This window comes from Panthera uncia, chromosome A2, assembly GCF_023721935.1.
Source record: "Panthera uncia isolate 11264 chromosome A2, Puncia_PCG_1.0, whole genome shotgun sequence".
Taxonomy (NCBI): Eukaryota; Metazoa; Chordata; class Mammalia; order Carnivora; family Felidae; genus Panthera; species Panthera uncia.
Genome location: NC_064816.1, coordinates 25,215,714 through 25,230,904, shown reverse-complemented (window position 1 = coordinate 25,230,904; position 15,191 = coordinate 25,215,714). Strand labels below are relative to the sequence as shown.

At 44.1% G+C, this 15,191-nt stretch overlaps 1 protein-coding gene across 6 annotated transcripts in view; it reads right to left on the bottom strand.

The window, feature by feature from the left end:
• Positions 1 to 14,749, bottom strand: part of PXK (PX domain containing serine/threonine kinase like) — a 74,000-nt gene extending 59,251 nt beyond the window's left edge. For 2 of the 6 annotated variants that reach the window (XM_049640821.1, XM_049640822.1), the window contains exon 1: positions 14,508 to 14,749. In XM_049640821.1, the coding sequence (XP_049496778.1) occupies positions 14,508 to 14,609 (102 nt within the window). In that variant the 5' untranslated portion in view covers positions 14,610 to 14,749. The remainder of the gene's footprint in view (positions 1 to 14,507) is intronic. The other 4 variants (XM_049640815.1, XM_049640816.1, XM_049640818.1 and 1 more) reach the window with 2 other exon arrangements.
• Between the last annotated feature and the right edge of the window lie 442 nt (positions 14,750 to 15,191).

The window sequence follows — 15,191 nt, the reverse complement described above, 5'->3', positions numbered from 1 at the left end:
AGTGTTCCTCCTCCTGGGGCCCCTTCCCTGCCTGCCTCCATGTGCTACTGCCCCAAAGTCAGGCTGCTGGAGTCCTTCTCGAGGTTGATGTGACTGATGACTAGCCACACTGTGCGCTCCTCCCCCATCTTTCCCCATGCCACAACCATCTCCCAGGGGAAAGGGCTTGGCTTCCCAGTCACAGAGACCCAATTCAAAGCCCAACTGGCCCTTACTAGTTTTGTGACCTAACTTTGCTGCATCTCTGGGCCTCAGTTTATTATCTACAAAATCGTACCCTTCCAACAGGATGGCAGTAAATATTAGATGAGGTTGCACACGTACAGCATCCAGCAGAGGCCGGCTTTGTAACTTAGTTTTCTTTTCTGCTAAGAAATAGCAAGCATAATAAGGTGTGTGCAGGTGACTACACCATGGCCCGACTCAGTAAGCACAGGAGATGGCCAAAGCTCTGTGAAGGGCACCAAGGGAACAGCATAAAGGAACCCTTCTCTTTGAACATAGGAAATAATGTTATCAGTCTCTGATCTCTGACAATGAATGCCATTACTCTAGCCTCTCTCGTCCCACCTTCTATGCCCACTTTTATTATTTTTTTAGATTTATTTATTTTTAAGATTTTAAGTAATCTCTATACCCAATGTGGGGCTTGAACCCAGAATCCCATGATCAAGAGTCACATGAGCCACTGACAGAGCCAGCCAGGCACCCCTTCTAGGCCTTTTTTTTTTTTTTTTTAATGTTTATTAATTTATTTGTGAGACAGAGAGAGAAAGACAGAGAGAGAAAGTGGGGGAGGGGCAGAGAGAGAGAGGGAGAGAGAGAATCCGAAGCAGGTTCCATGCTGTCATCGCAGAGCCTGACACAGGGTTCGATCCCACAAACTTTAAGATCATGACCTGAGCCAAAATCAAAAGTCAGACGCTCAACTGACTGAGCCACCCAGGTGCCCATTTGCCCACTTTTAAAGGGGCTAAGTAAAAAGCCTTCCCCTTAAAGAGCCTAGATATTAGCAATAAGACAATGGATAAGCTATTTATGGCTTAACTATATAGTGGAAGAATATGCAAGCCTTTAAAAGGGTATATTAAAATAAATTTTCATTACACAGGGCAAGGTGTACATTATAATGTTAAATATTTAAAAAGGATAGAAAACTGTGATAACATTGATAGGAAGACAGAACTATAACAAATGTTAACAGTAGTTGTCTCTGGAGTGAAATTATGTGTGGTTTAAATTCTCTTAGCTATTTTTTTCATATTTTTCAGGTTATCCTCAATGAGCACATATATTACTTTCCTAATCAGGAAAAACAATTTTTCTAAAAGTTCCTTGGTTTGCTACACATGTAATTTAAAACATGCTACTTTCAAATAAAGAAGCCTGAGTGGTAAGGATTGAAATTGTCCGAGCTCGGATAAGGGCACAGTATGTTATCAATGATAAATGCAAGCTATCATCTTTTTTTCCTTTGGCAAGGGAACTTTCAGTCATTTTATGCCTCACCAGCATCTTTACTGTACTGGAGAGAGTGGAAAAACAGAAGATGAAAGTCAAATAAGTTAATTATTCTACTAGAATCAGGAGTGGTAAAATATTTGGTGGGAGAGGAGCTTGAAACTACGGGGAATCAAGGCAGGAAAGTCCCTACTGGTTTCCACAGAGTAGAACTGATCACTACCACCAAGGATGAGGGAGGGTTGACTGCACATAAATTTATTCTACCTCGCCTGAAAACATCATCGTATTCTCCTGAGATGCTAGTTCCAATCATAACCACGTAGGTGACTATACACACTACGCCACCATCGATCTCTTCAGAGCTGAAGGTAGTAACCGCTATGTTTAGGGGACACTTATTCTTCTGTCCCTCAGCTTATCCCATCTCCCAGGATTGCCTGGAGGTACCTGCAGCTACCTCTCTTTCACAAGAACCTCACCTCTCTGAGAGGGACAGATGCCTTAAACAAGGGCACTCAGCTAGGAAGTCACGAGACTGGACTCCACCCTAGGCCTGTCTGACCCAGGGACACAGCAGTTCCTACCTCCTTCTATGGCCTTAGGCAGGATGCTTACACATCATACACCCCTCATTTTGATGGATAGAGATCAGCTAAACAGGCAGAACCAGTCCCTCAAGTGAGGAAGAAGCCTGGAAAGACGGGCAGATTAAGTACGGGAATTCAGGCCTGGGTAATAGCAGTTGAAATAGCTGCAGAGCTCTCAAAATACCTCCTGGCCTAGTCTCCTGACTTTACTACCTCTGCGCTAAGCAACCCACCTCCTCCTGCACGTTCACAAACTGCAGTCTATGTAAATCTGAGCTGAACGTAATCTGGGCACCGCACAGAAGCTGTGTACAAATATGAAAAAATTATTTTATCTTCCCGATGCTACATAAGCCCCACTATGAACATCAGGCAGGTTCTGAAGAAGCAGACAGGAACATTTTTATATGAACATACCTAATGTGGATGTCAGGTTTATGGAGTGAGTCCCCAGCAATGTGAGTGGTGGTTAATTTCTGTTGTACCAAAATGGAACAGAGTCTTTGACAAGGGCTGTTTATGTTTCCGCACTATGCTCCTACTAAACTCTAACAACAGCTGCACTTCTTTCCTGTGCTTTACTATTAAAAACTATGAAGGCTCTGGGCCTCAATGGTCACAAAGCCCTACTGGTCACAGGGCTAGCAGGTTCTATGCTCTAGCTCAGCTTTTCTTACTTGATTCAGCAGTTTGGAGACAGTACTGACCTAAGTCTGTGACATCCAATACAGTGGCTGCTGTGCACATGTGGCTAAGGGACTGCATTTTTAATTTTATTTAATTTTATTAAATTTAAGTAGTCTAAGTGGCTACCTATGGCTACTGGACAGTGTAAACTATTTGCAGATATAAACATTAGAGACTTGTGAAAATATAAGCATACGAAACATATATGACTTGCTTTTTTCTCCATTTAACATAAAATGAATCTCTTTCCATATTAGTAACCATACATCTGGATGTTGTTTTTAATGTCTGTATCTGGGCTGTTCAATATAGTAGCCACAAGCTGTAGGTAGCTATTGATGACCTGAAATGTAGCTAGTCCAAATTGAGGTATGTTGTAATTGTAAAATGCACACCAGGTTTCAAAAACTTTGTATGACATAAAAAACATAAAACATATTATTAGTTTTTATATTGATTATCTATTGAAATAGTATTACTCTGGATACATTGGGTTAGGAACAGATTATATAAATTAATTTCACCTGTTCCTTTTTGCTTTTCTAATGTGGCTACTAGAAAACTTAAAATTACACATGTGGTTTGCATTACATTTCCATTGGACAGTTCTGCCTTAAAACCTCCACCGCATGTAATGAACTAACTCCACGCCTCGGTAACCAGGATGGGAGAACTGAGAAAATGGTAATCCAAATCAGTGTCTGGTTCTGTGGCTCAAGGGAGGACCCCTAACTCCTCCTCACCTAGGCCTGGGCTTAGTGGAGCCATCAAACAGGTCCACTGCCCTGAAGGTCCTAATAACAGATCAGGTTGGGGATGGCTCAAAGTCCACTGGCCTATAAACCATTCTGCCACCCCCAGCCCTATGGCCTGGAGGAAGTTACTGACCCTCTATGCATTCATTTTCTCCCAACTAAAAAATGGGGATAATAGAGAATTGTTATGAGAATCAAATAAAAATCTAGAAGAGTTTGGCAATTCCTTATTAAGTTAAATATACACTTATCGTAAGACTAAGCAACTCCATTCCTGGATACTGGCCCAGGAGAAATGAAAATATGTCCACACAGACTTGTACCCAATGGTCATAAGATCACTATTCACAATAGCCCCAAAGTAGAAATGACCCAAATGTCAACCAGCTAATGAATGCATAACAACTACTGAGCAGTAAGGAGAAACATGCAACATCATGAGAGAATCTCAGAACTTTATGCTAAGTGAAAGAAGCCAGACACAAAACATTACACCCTATAATATGTATTTACATATAACATTCTAGAAAAGGTGAAACGGCAATAACGGAAAGCAGATCAGTAGCTGCCAGGGATCAGAGGAAGGATACTGACTGCAAAGAGGCATCAAGGCAATACGTGATGAATATGTTACAGTGGTTGCCTGGGTGCAGCATTGGTCCAACTTAGGAAATGAGATAAGTTAACATAAAGAGCTGACCACAGGGTTGTGCACCTAGTAAGTACTTAAACAATGCTGGTTGTTAACATGGCAAGTACAGCTGCCTTTTCAGTACTACTCAAACTTTCTAGAACCAAACTCAGACTCATGATCTTCCTGGTAAGACTAGCTACTGCTCACTTACCGTGGACTATTTCTCTAATCATTTCTGGTGCCTTTGTTTCCCTCATGGCCTCTACCTAGTAGACCTCTCTGTTGTGTTCCTCCCTCTCTCCAGTCCTTCTCTCCCTCCTGCCACTGATCTCATGTGGCCTTTTTAACCCCACTGCTTCATTACCTCCCTGGACTCTCCTCTCCCCTTCCTTCACTCTTCTCATAGACTCCTACTGACTGCCAGCAAACTAGGCTTCCTAAAATACCTCTTCCACATGCTACAGACCTGCTCAAGTCTTTCACTGCTGTTCGGACCCCTTAGCCTAACCTCCAAGGAGCCCCACAACGGGTGCCAGTCTCCCTTTCCCATCTTTTACCCCACACCAGAATCCACCATAATAGACCCTTTGGGAATGAACAAAGGCAGGGAACCCGTCTGTCTTTCAACCTGCACCCCCAGTGCCTAGACTGGTGCCAGCAACAAGGGCCATACTTACAGCAGTATCTGCTGAATGAACTCCTGAAGTCTGCAAATACAACCTGGCCTCAGAGAACACAGCTAGTCATGCTTCAGGTTTTTCGGTTTTTCTGTGTTTTTTTTTTCTTCACATTTATTCATTTTTTGAGAGAGAGTGAGCAAGAGCGGGAGAAGGGCCAAGAGAGGGAGACAGAGAATCCAAAGCAGGATCTGAGCTTGGAGCAGCCCAATGCAGGGCTTGAACTCACGAACAGTTGAGATCATGACCTGAGCTGAAATCAAGAGTCTGCCGCTTAACTGACTGAGCCACCCAGGTGCCCCTGCTTTAGTTTTTAAACTAAGATCTTTCTGGTGGATTAGTAACAGTTTAGAACAGGATGAACAACTAGGGTCTCTGGAAGGATTTACGTGTTAAAGGCTTCTGTGTCTAGTTATACTTTTTAAAAAATACATCAACAAAACAATTTATTTAAATATTTTCTCCCTTTAACCCCGAACAGACTAAGAGCTTCCAAGTGTACACGCAGAAAGCATGGGGGCAGTCATAGAGATGAGTGTGTTCATGGTTTCTTTCGTTTAGCATGGTTTGGGCCACTACATAGCTTTTTAATTGATTTTGCTCTGAGTCATACTTGGTTTCATTTACACCTATTAATGGACCATGACTAAAGGCAGGCTTTAGGAATGCCAATGGTAAAATATGAGTTAAGTGAGAAGTTAGTGAGAAATATGAGAAGTGAGAATCATCATAAAATTGGTGATTCTGCAAATTGTCTGAAGATGCTCATTATCAGTGCCTTAATCTATATTCACCTTATCACCATTCTCACCGCTGCTGTTTCAAAAAAAAACAGTATAATTCAGATCACAAAATTATGTTAATTTTTAATAATGTAACGATCTGAATAAAATATATTTTTAATTCAAAATCACGTCCAGAGGTTTGTTTTTTTGTTTTTTGTTTTTTACAATTCAGGATTACTGTGAAAGGAGTCTGCAAGTTCAAATGCCTGGGGAGTGCAGATTTAGAAGCCATTCTCTGGAACGCTGTGAAGCCCAAACTCCCAGGGGGACCCAAGTGGATGGAGGCACTCACACTGCACCCTCACTGCTCCCAGGCACACTGGCACTTTCAGTACCTTATGTCCCCTTCTAGCAGTAAGCTCCGTGCTTCATTCATCTTTTTATCTTAATACACGACCCAGTGCCCGGCTCGTAGAAGACTCCTCGTGGGTGCTTGCTGGCATCCCCAACACCTTAGTGGCTTTCCAACAAAGAAACTGCGTGCTTCAGAGAGTGAAATGCACCCAGACCTGATGTATGTGCCCACAGCCTGACTGCTGGTGCGTGGCACTTAGGGGAAAGGAAGTTGGCAGGGCTCTACAGAATATAACTGCATTTCTCAGGAAGCAGCATTCTGAAGATGTCAGCTGCCCCCCACCCCCTCACAAATGTCAGCTGGCATGGTCACTTGGCAGAGTAAGTGGCAGGGGAAAGAACAAAGCAGAGGGCTTTCTATTTTGTCACCCCGCTGCCAAAGGTCAAATGTGTGTGCGCCAATGCTGGTGATGAACAAAAGCTGGGAAGTGAAGAGCTGAAATGGGCATTTGCCCGGGGTCCCCTTCCCTTCAGGCCTGGCCTCCGGGAACACATCTGCCAGTTCAGTGGCCAGGCCCCGTGGCCTGCCCGTTTGCCTCTTCCAGCTCTGAACATCAGCAGCCAACTCTGCTGCCAGGCAGCCGCCCTCAGGGGACCCCATGCAGCATCCCCCCCCCCCCCAGCCTGGCTATCAAAACGTGTCCCTTCAGAATGAAAAAGAAAAAGGAGGCAGGGGAGTTGCTCTTTGACATGCCACTGGTCTCTCTTGCAATTTGTTAGCAAAGTAGTCCTGGTGAACAGTGAGAAAAACTTTCAAATGAAGAGTTCGCCTTTTTCCATTCAACATACTTGAGCGCCTAACAAGTACTGGTACCTAAAAAGTTACTAGTGCTCTGGCAAATACAGAGGTAATACACTACATCAAAACAGCTGATACTTCAGTGTTGAGTTCTGCTCGGAATGTTCCATGTGTGAGCTCAGTGAATCCTCACAGCAGCACTGACATACTCTTCCTATCCCCACTTTACAAAGAAACAGGCTGAGGAGATAAAGCAATCTGTCCGAGGTCGTTCAGGTTTTGTCTCTTTGCTCCTGCCTTACACTTCCACATGTGTGGGAGGGAGATGATATAAACAGAAAACAAAGTAGTAAGAAATAACAGGTATGTAAAATGCTGGCACTTTGGGGACCAATAAAGCTGAATGGGCATTTCAGAGGAAGGAAGCTACAGCCCAGATAACTGCAATCATACAACAAATTCATTTATTCAACAAATATTTATTGAATGCTTACTATCTATATGCTAGGGAATGTGCTTGTTTGAAATAGAATCAAAATAATGATACATAGACACGAAAGGCTGGATTTAGAGGGAAGGAAAAAAAAAAAAAAACCTCAAAGAGAAAGACATGGACAGACGCAGAACAAGCTGCCGTCTGACCCTTACCATCTAAGGAGTGGGAAGGGGCACAGGTGTGTCCTCCTCGCACAGATGCTCAGAGGCCTAGGAGCTCCTAAGTAAGGCCTGCTCACCACTGCATCCGAGCGCTGACCACAGTGCCCATTGGAGGGCCGGAGCTCACGAAGTACCACAAATTAACAAGCAGAAGGCTGCTAGCAGACGTGGTGACCTACATGGTCGCATGCAGGGATGCCTCAAACATGGCAAGGTGTCACCCAGCTATTCCCTGTGCTCTGGTGGGACAGTGGGTACTGTCATGCCTGCCAGACCCTTGGCCTGACTAGAGGTCTGGTATGAGCAGGCCCGCTTCAGGCTCCATTTCCCTCTGCGGGACTAAAGTGCACCAGTCACCTGTCACCTGGGGGAGGGGTAGGCTCAAAGGAAGACCTGATGAATGACGCTGCTTTCCCTTTTCACCTCTACAGGTGGTTCTGATGTTTTAGATCCAGGATTACCCCATACCAACACTCTATTCATTCCCTCTTCCCACCCTAAACCAGCCTCAACTGAACTGAGGAGAAATGACCAGTTTCTGATGAGCCACACAAAAGAAAGCAGCTTTGTTTAGATGTCATAAACAGAGAGCTGGCCAGGGCACAAACGCCCTGCTTTCCAGCACAGAGCCCTTTGCCCTTCCCTTGCGCTACTCCAATAAGTCATCTGGGCACCTACAACTAAATGCACGAGGCAAGGTGCAACCCAGAGCAATTTCTGTCACACCAGCAGGACATAATTGATCTATTGTTCTAAACCCAGGGTTCCTTAAAGCAAGGTGCAAAGTTTAGATGTATGCTAATTCTCCAAGTTTGCAGCTTAGGAATTCTTACCCTAAGATTCAATGCCTAAGAGCAGGCTTCAGGCTTCAGTGAGGTTCTGGGAGGTTATCTAAGCATGTATATGCACATTTATGGAGAATTTGTCCCTCTGATAACATCGTGAAAGGAGTTAAACCCAAAGAGGTAAAGACCTTGTACTAAGAATATGTCCTCAGTTTAGCATCCTGCAATGTTATTAAGACTTCCCAGGGTGACTGCTGAACGGTTTGGGGCTTCCTTTTGGGGTAATGAAAATGTTCTATAATTACGGAGATATACAACTCTGTGAATATACTTATATTGAGTTGTATATTCAGTGGGTAAATTGTATGGTATGTGAATTATATAAAGCAGTTACTAAAAAAAAAAAGAAAATGGGGGGCTGCCTGAGTGGCTCAATTGGTTAAGCATCTGACTCATGGTTTTGGCTCAGGTCATGATCTCATGGCTCATGGATTCAAGCTCCACGTTGGGCTCTGAGCTTACAGCACAGAGCCTGCTTGGGATTCATTCTCTCTTTCTCTCTCTGCACCCCCCTCCCTCAAAATAAATAAAATTTTAAAAAAATTGGGGCACCTGGGTGGGTCAGTTGGTTAACTGTCCAACTCTTGACCTCAGCTCAGGTCTTGATCTCAGGGTCGTGAGTTTAGGCCCTGCATTGGGCCCCATGCTGAGTATGAAGCCTACTTAAAAAGAAAAAAAATTTTTTTCTGGAACACTCCTGTTGCAATGGATTCCTCAAACTAACACTATGTTAATAGAAGCACCCTCTTAGCCACGAAAAAATAACTACTCATTATTTGAAGACAACGGTAGCAGTAGCAATGCAGTTCCCCTTACTCTGTACTCTTTTAGGAAGAGGAAACACTTGATAGCTTACTCTTCAGTGGGAAATGACCAGGCTCACCCCAAATTTGGTAGTTAGCAAGATCAGCTGGAGACTAAATGGTCAATCTGCACAAACTCTTCCCCTCTAGTAGTCCAAGTGTTTACCCCCAAATGCTTGCCCCTTAGTCCTTAGTCAAAAGTTTCAAGCTGAAAATGAAGGGCCCTGTCTTCTCCTCTAAAGACAGCCATACCTTAATTTCCCTTACTATGTGCATATTACTCGTGAGAGAAGTCACTGACAAGGATGACTTCCAGTTAAGGTGAAAAAGCAATGGAAAAAATCTATTACCCTCCCTTCTACAGCACTCCCACACACTCAAGCACTTCTGAGTTCTAAAACCATGCTCGACCCCAGCTCTCCTGTCTCCAGGATGCCAAAAGCTAGAACATAAAGGAGTCTCATTTCATGGGAAGCTGCTTAGAAACCTCTAGGAGCTTGAAAAGAAACCACTACCTGCTTGCAGTAGAAAACAGGTTTGTTTTAGTTGGCCCAAATGAACCCATTTAGATCATCAATCAACAATCTATATTTTGGAGCACCTGGGTGGCTTAGTCGGTTGAGCGTCAAAATCTTCTTGGTCTTGGCTTAAGCCATGATCTCATGGTTTCATGAGTTTGAGCCCTGCATCAGGCTCTGCGCTGACAGCATGGAGCCTGCTTGGAATCGTCTCCTTCTCTCTCTGCCCCTCCCCTGCTTGCTCTCTGTATCTTTCTCAAAATAAGTAAAAATAAACTTAGAAAAAAGAAAATAAAAAAATCTATATTTTGAACTCTTTTTTAAATGTTTTTATTATTTATCTTTGAGAAAGAGAGAGAGACAGAGCCTGAGTGGGGAGGGGCAGAGAGAGAGGGAGACACAGAATCAGAAGCAGGCTCCTGGCTCTGAGCTGGTCAGCACAGAACCCAACATGGGGCTCGAACCCAAAACCACAGGATCATGATCTGAGCCGAAGTTGGACGCTTAACCGACTGAGCTACCCAGAGGCCTCTTTATTTTGAACAATCTTAAGATCACAATTCATATGGAAGCTGTGTACACAGGGGTGGATAGTTACAATAATCCCCTAGGGAACAAAACACATAAGCTCTTTTCTCATAAAATAAATTTCAGCCCCAGAATCCTATGTTTCTTCCAAATAACTATAGCTGGCTTCTTATTTGTATTCCTACTACAAGAAATCTTGCTAGGGGGATAATTCTCAAAAGAGATGATAAATGGGGATTAAGTATTACCAACCCCTAAATCACGCTGCAAAAAATTGACTTCTTCAATAGGAACAGTTTACTTACAATCTCTAAATTAACTAATTACCATTATCTAAAAGGTTCCAACTCAGACTTCTGCAACTGCATCTATCACAAGTTTCAAAGACAAGTGGTGAAAAATATATAACCAAGTAGAAGACAAGTGATTAGATTCCAAGAAAATAACTCTTATTATCTTATTATAATATGAAAAAGTGCTGCAAGTTAACTACCATGTAGTCTGCATTTACCTCTGCGAGTATCTTCAAGGAATTTTTTTTTAAGTATTCAGTATAACTTGGAATTGTAAAGAAACATCCAAATAGTATTCCAAAACGAAGCCCAGATAGATCCTGATACTGAGCACTGGATTGCCTTAAAATGTCAAGCTCAGAAAGCAATGAGGTCTGCTAATTTGACATCGCATTTGAATAGGTATTCTGATGATGTATGAATAGAGTTTAAAAGACTATAAAATAGGTCACTGCTTAAAAAGCTGAGGCTCAATAATGCAAGTCACAAAAGGAACTTCAAAACCATCTGTGTTATGACAGGTAAAGACTCTGACTTGTCTATACCTTGGAAAACGGAAGACCTCAGAATCCTATAGAACAAAAGCTCCGTGAAAGCAGGAGCTGTCTAGCTGAACACCAGATCTCCAGCATGTGCCTGGCACGCAGTAGGCACTCAGCACATTTTTGTTGTATTAATGAGTACTGTTGAATAAATAAACTCTTCAGGAATAGTTTCCAAAAGTCAAAGGGTCAAGGAGAGTAAAGATTCTCAGTAAAGAGCTCAACATGTAATATTATCTTTCCCACAGGTTTTTTAAAATGTTGTTATGCCTCAAATATCACTAAAATTATCTTTTGTTTCTGAAGAACAAAGTGCACCAACTGCGGAGGAAATGGGCCCTGATTCAGATGAACCTCACAGAGAGTATTTTAAAAGGAGAAAACTGAGATGACGCACTATCACACTACAGCATATTGACCAGCATATTTGATAACAACCCTCTCCAAAACTGTCGGGTTCCTCTGGTTTCTATTTCAGCTAGGTAAGCAGTTTTTCAGTCCATTTATTTTAAAAGTTTTCCCTTTCCCATAGCGAAGAACTTCTACATTTCCCTTGTCTTCTCTTAGTCCCTGCAAACTTTCCCATAATTCACCTGTGTGGCTTTTTATTCAAATTCCTTTTGTTTGGAAAATCCTTCCCTTTCCTCCCATCCCAGGCGGAAAGCATCCTCCCTAAGTACAATCCCTTCTGATTTTATGTAAGTTTCATTTCCTTGCAGCAGAGGCCTGGTCTATTTCCTGAAGCCAAATTCATTGTGCTCCATAAAAGTGAAGATAAAATCATTCAAACCACAGTCAGGAACAGAATCATCTACCAGTCTGTGGTGCCCTTTCTGCCAATTTCTCATCCCAATATGACTTTCTGGTGGTGACCTTGTGTTCCTTTCATCCTGGCATCTCTATTTTCTAATCCACAGAATTTTCCCCTCCCAAGTCCATAAATTTTAAATCATACGCAACCTAAAATTTTCTGCTATAAATTCTGTTTCCCAAAGTTAAACAACCTTGATAAATGAAAGGAACTATGGACAGAAATTAGCTGATTTACAATAATAACATTTTAATGTGTTTAATCCTTTGGATATTATTTTGCCAAGGAGTAAATAGACAGAAGAAAAGAAATGCACAAATACTTCATAAAGACTATTTCATTTGATCTTTGTAATAACCTTGGAAGGCAGGCAGAACAGGCATTTATTACCCCCTTTAGAACAATAAACTAAACATCAAAAAGTTTACTTTTCTGACTTGCCCAACCAGTGTCACAGACCAACTAGTATCTGCCCAAAACCATATTAAGGTCTTGCCTCTTCCAACTCAAAGGCCATCTACTATATACTCTCTGTGTGTTTCTATCCTACAGCCAAGGAGCTACTTCCTAGATATTCAGCATTTCAAAGAGAGGATAGCCCTCTGGCTTCTGGGACACCATCTCCCTTCAGCTAACAAGCAGGAAAGCCACCTTCAACTTTCCCAATAGAAAACAATGCTCTTTTCTCTCATATACCACCATTAACAACTACTTTCCAACATAATTTCCAACAGTTCCTGCTTTAAAGGGCCTTACTCATAATGAGCTAATAATCCAGAAAATCTGCATCAGCATATGATTTTCTCAATAAAGTTCAGGGCTGATGCAACATTTCTCAGTCTGCAATTCTACAGCTAAAAGGACAAGAACACAGAACAGTCAAAAATTACGCAAGACAATGTTAACAGTTTTTTTTTACTCCACCACATCTGCCTCTATGGGTCTCCTGTGAGTCATTGTCTTTTGTGTTCAGTCATCATTATAGGAACTCCCATTCTCTAAATTATTTTATTTCTTAAAGAAAAGCTCTGCAATAAAAATGGAATCCTATTACATCTTTCACCTTGCTGAAGCACTGACCCCTTAACTTAGCACCTCAGATGCCATGTTGTTCCAATTTTCACCACTACCATTTTACACAAACAAAAAAGAGGCAAAGTAATGTTGCAATTCATTTATTTATTCATTCAACAAACACATACGAAATCCTATCAGATACCGGGGACTGGGACCCAAAAATAAGCAAGTATCCCTCCTCTCATAACCTGGAGAAGAGGAAAACTAAAAAAGTAATTACAGAATAAACTGATCTAGGGTAAGGTGGAGGGGAGCACAGGGCTTGGGGCAGTGGCCTTCATGGAATGCTTCCTGGAAGAAGTGATCTGTGAGCATTTATATAAGCATCTCTTTACTTTCAGCACAAAATAAACATAAAACACTAACCCTACTCCCTGAAAGTTTATAAGATTTACTTGCCAAGAGTCAAGTGAAAAACCTAATTTAATAACATAATTTATTCTTGACTACTTGCCCTAAATTTCGACCCTTAACCTATACTCCCTTCAGCATAAATTACAGAGGGTACAAATTCTGCCATATACAGTGCCTTCTCACAAGTCTGCAAAACAGGATTAAAGATATGCACAACAAAATAAAACGCACTTTTAAAAAATACAACCATTTCACTAACTGGAAATAAACACTTTGAACAATCCAAACCCTACAAAGCATGGCTGTCGGAAGAGGAAACTGAGGTTCAAAAAGTCCCACTTTAATACAACAGAATAAAAGATCTCTTTGAAGTCACCAGAACAGCTTGAACAAAAAGAGAAACAGAAGGCTATTGTGGGGCTTTAGCCTCCAGATGATGAACCCCAAACACACTGCAATGGTAAACAAACAAGCCTCTGAGCCGGAATCTGATTTGGTGACCTGACAAAACATTACAATTTAAGGAATCTCTCTCTCCCCATTATTCCCCAAAGTTCCACTGGCTAGCAGCTCGTTTTCTTGCTGGTTCCTAGGTTTATTGCTTGTAAATTATAATGCAGTATGCTTTTCAAAAAAAAGGTACAGGCGAATGAAAACAACCCTGGTTTTAAAGACCTATAAAAGACAGTATATGTAACAGAAATAGTGTTTACTATGAGGACCTATTACTCCTTTATGCCACTCCAGTGGATTTTAAACTAAAACGAATGCTACCACTGCCCACTAAAGAGCAGGTTACAGGAGAGAAGCAGCACACTCGTACACCTGCCTCAGCAGGACCCCAGACTGACTCCCTCACCATTTCCCGGTGCTTAGGCCAAGTAGCTGCCTAGAAACTGGGGCTGCAGACGCCAACCACTTATATTCTGCTACCCCAACAAGTAGGCTCTAAAGTCATACTTCCATTTGGTCAGGCACATACATCCTCATCCTCACCACTCAGATCCCCAGCTGAAGCCAGAGAAACTCAGCGGCCCCAAGGAGAAGGCTGGCGGCGGGCAGAAGTGGAAGAGGGTCCCGAGTGACCCCTTTACTCCGCCAGTCCAAGGTGGGCCCGGTAATCCAACATCTACAACTCGGAGCGGCACCGCCGAGCCCCTCGTCCAGCTTGGCCCAGGGGGCTGCGATCTCCCACCCGAGACCCCAGCAGACCTCAGAGTTCACCTGGGCCCCGGGGCCCCTGACCCAGAACCGCCGCCACGCCACTGCCCTCCTGGCCTGGGCCGCCAACCCCTGGCCCCGGTCCCCGCCCGGGAGACCCTGTCCGGCCCGCGCCCGAAACCCTCTCGCGGCCCGGGGCCGCCCCGCGCCGCCCGCCCAACCGGCGGGCCGCGCACCGTGTGGGACTGCAGGCTCTGGCTCGCCTCGATGGCTGCTGTCAGCGGCACCGTGTCGTCCAGCAGCACCTTGCCGGCCGGCGGCTTCTCCATGAAGGCCATCCCGGGACGCTCGTCCGCCACCACCTCGACACCAGGGGCAGGAACCAGAGGCGCCGACTCCCGCCGCCCGCCCGGCTCCGCCGCCGCCGCCGCTGTCAACACGCGCCGCCCCACGCGCCGCCGCCACCCGCCGCGCCCGCGGGGTCCTAGCGCAGGCCTCCCCGCCGCCGCTGTCAACACCGGCCGCCCTTCTCGCCACCGCCTCCCGCGGGGTCCTAGCGCCAACCTACCACAGTCACCTCTGCCCTCGACCCCTGTTTTTCAAGCTCTGCGCATCCGCTCGCGGACCCAGTATCCTTAGCACCGGCCTCAGACCCGGGACATTCCACCCCTAAGCCATCACCTCCGGAGATCCTTAGATCCGAAGACACCGCGTCCTGAGCCCTGCGATCCAGGAACCCTCAGGCCAAAGATTGCCAAACCATGCCTGGCAGTGTTGGGCTTCTCACTTTAGGGCCTCAGAAGCTGGGAATGCCAGACTTGAGATCTTTAGAGCTGTACCTCTCCCACCCAGGCCTCCCGGGCTCAAGGATCCTAGGATCCAGAAAAGGGGCCTTCAGGGTGAGCCCCTCAGTCGGAGCC